Source organism: Salvelinus alpinus, chromosome 11 (assembly GCF_045679555.1).
Source record: "Salvelinus alpinus chromosome 11, SLU_Salpinus.1, whole genome shotgun sequence".
Classification (NCBI taxonomy): domain Eukaryota; kingdom Metazoa; phylum Chordata; class Actinopteri; order Salmoniformes; family Salmonidae; genus Salvelinus; species Salvelinus alpinus.
Genome location: NC_092096.1, coordinates 73,534,515 through 73,536,488, shown reverse-complemented (window position 1 = coordinate 73,536,488; position 1,974 = coordinate 73,534,515). Strand labels below are relative to the sequence as shown.

General features: G+C 57.6%; 1 protein-coding gene across 1 annotated transcript in view; it reads right to left on the bottom strand.

Moving 5' to 3' along the window:
- Positions 1–777: 777 nt before the first annotated feature.
- LOC139533443 (zyxin-like) overlaps positions 778–1,974 on the bottom strand; it is a 10,994-nt gene continuing 9,797 nt past the window's right edge. Inside the window, exon 5 of the mRNA XM_071331467.1 lies at positions 778–1,960. Coding sequence (XP_071187568.1) covers positions 1,538–1,960 — 423 coding nt within the window. The 3' untranslated portion in view covers positions 778–1,537. The remainder of the gene's footprint in view (positions 1,961–1,974) is intronic.

Below are 1,974 nucleotides of genomic sequence, written 5' to 3'. Positions count from 1 at the left end.
GGACGGGGGTCCCTGGAGCAGGAAGGGGGGTCCTTGGAGCAGGACGGGGGGTCCCTGGAGCAGGAAGGGGGGTCCCTGGAGCAGGACGGGGGGTCCTTGGAGCAGGAAGGGGGGTCCCTGGAGCAGGACGGGGGGTCCCTGGAGCAGGACGGGGGGTCCCTGGAGCAGGAAGGGGGGTCCCTGGAGCAGGAAGGGGGGCCCTGGAGCAGGAAGGGGGGTCCCTGGAGCAGGAAGGGGGGCCCTGGAGCAGGACGGGGAACGTTGTGGATGCAGGAGTCCACTATGGAACTAATGAAGGGGAGATCACAGACAAGGACCAGGCCATGGAGACTGAAGACTCATGGGTGGTGAGAGGTGTGTGTCTGTGTCTGTGTCTGTGTGTGTGTTTGTGTGTGTGTGTGTGTGTGTGTGTCTGTGTCTGTGTCTGTGTCTGTGTGTGTGTGTGTGTGTGTGTGTGTGTGTGTGTGTGTGTGTGTGCGTGTGTGTGTGTGTGTGTGTGCGTGTGTGTGTGTGCGTGTGTGTGTGTGTGTGTGTGTGCCCTTTTCTTTTCACCTGTCACCTGTGCTACCTGCCATCAAACCTGGGCATCATCAAGTGGTAAAGTGTGTGTGTGTGTGTGTGTGTGCGTGCGTGCGTGTGTGTGTGTGTGTCTGATAAGATGACTGACTGTCAATGGTGTGATAAAACATTGATATATTTTTGTTTGACTTTGTGGAAGTTTTAGTTTCCACAACAACGAGATCAAGGGAATTGTCATTGAGCAACACACGAGTCCAGTAGAGTTGAGTAGTTTATTATCATCCAGATGTTTCATATCAACATGTCAGAAAATCATCACATGACCAACAACAAGGGACAACTATACATATGACAAACTGTATGACAGTACAATGGAACCTTTTTGGGGGAAGAGGCAGGAGAGGGAGAGAGGAGGAGAGGTAGAGAGGAGGAGAGGGAGAGAGGAGGAGAGGGAGAGAGGAGGAGAGGTAGAGAGGAGGCGAGGGAGAGAGGAGGAGAGGGAGAGAGGAGGAGAGGGAGAGAGAAGGAGAGGCAGGAGAGGGAGAGAGGAGGAGAGGCAGGAGAGGGAGAGAGGAGGAGACGGAGAGAAGAGGAGAGGTAGAGAGGTAGGAGAGGGAGAGAGGAGGAGAGGGAGAGAGGAGGAGAGGTAGAGAGGTAGGAGAGGGAGAGAGGCAGGAGAGGGAGAGAGGAGGAGAGGGAGAGAAGTAGGAGAGGGAGAGAAGTAGGAGAGGGAGAGAGGAGGCGAGGGAGAGAGGTAGGGGAGGGAGAGAGGTAGGAGATGGAGAGAGGAGGCGAGGGAGAGAGGTAGGAGAGGGAGAGAGGAGGCGAAGGAGAGAGGTAGGAGAGGGAGAGAGGTAGGAGAGGGAGAGAGGTAGGAGAGGGAGAGAGGTAGGAGAGGGAGAGAGGAGGCGAAGGAGAGAGGTAGGAGAGGGAGAGAGGTAGGAGAGGGAGAGAGGTAGGAGAGGGAGAGAGGTAGGAGAGGTAGAGAGGAGGAGAGGGAGAGAAAACCCCCTCCTCCTCAGGCTCTCCCCCCATCGCCCTTAGCTCGGCTGGGCAGGTGCCAGGGGGTGAGACGATGGGTGAGGCCAGGATCAGAATGGGTAGAAGTTTGGGTCTCTCTTACTGGGGGGATCTTCTCCAAAGGACAGGGGTTATCTGCACCTCCACTCTTTATCTGTACCCCTCCCCCTTCCCTCACCCCTACGGCCCACTTCATCTGTACCCCTACCGCACCCCCCACCTCAGGTTTGGGGGTCCCCTGCCCCCCCGAGGCCATCGGGGCTACAGTCGGGGGGTTCCCCAGGTGGGCGTGGCCGGGGTCAGGGGTCAGAGGCAAGGGGTCAGGGGTTAAGGGTGAAGGGTCAGGGTTAGGGTCCACACTCAGCCCCTGGCTCTGGTACGCTGGGACCACTGGAGGCAGCATCACCCTGGTGTAGACCACCTAGAAGAAAGAGA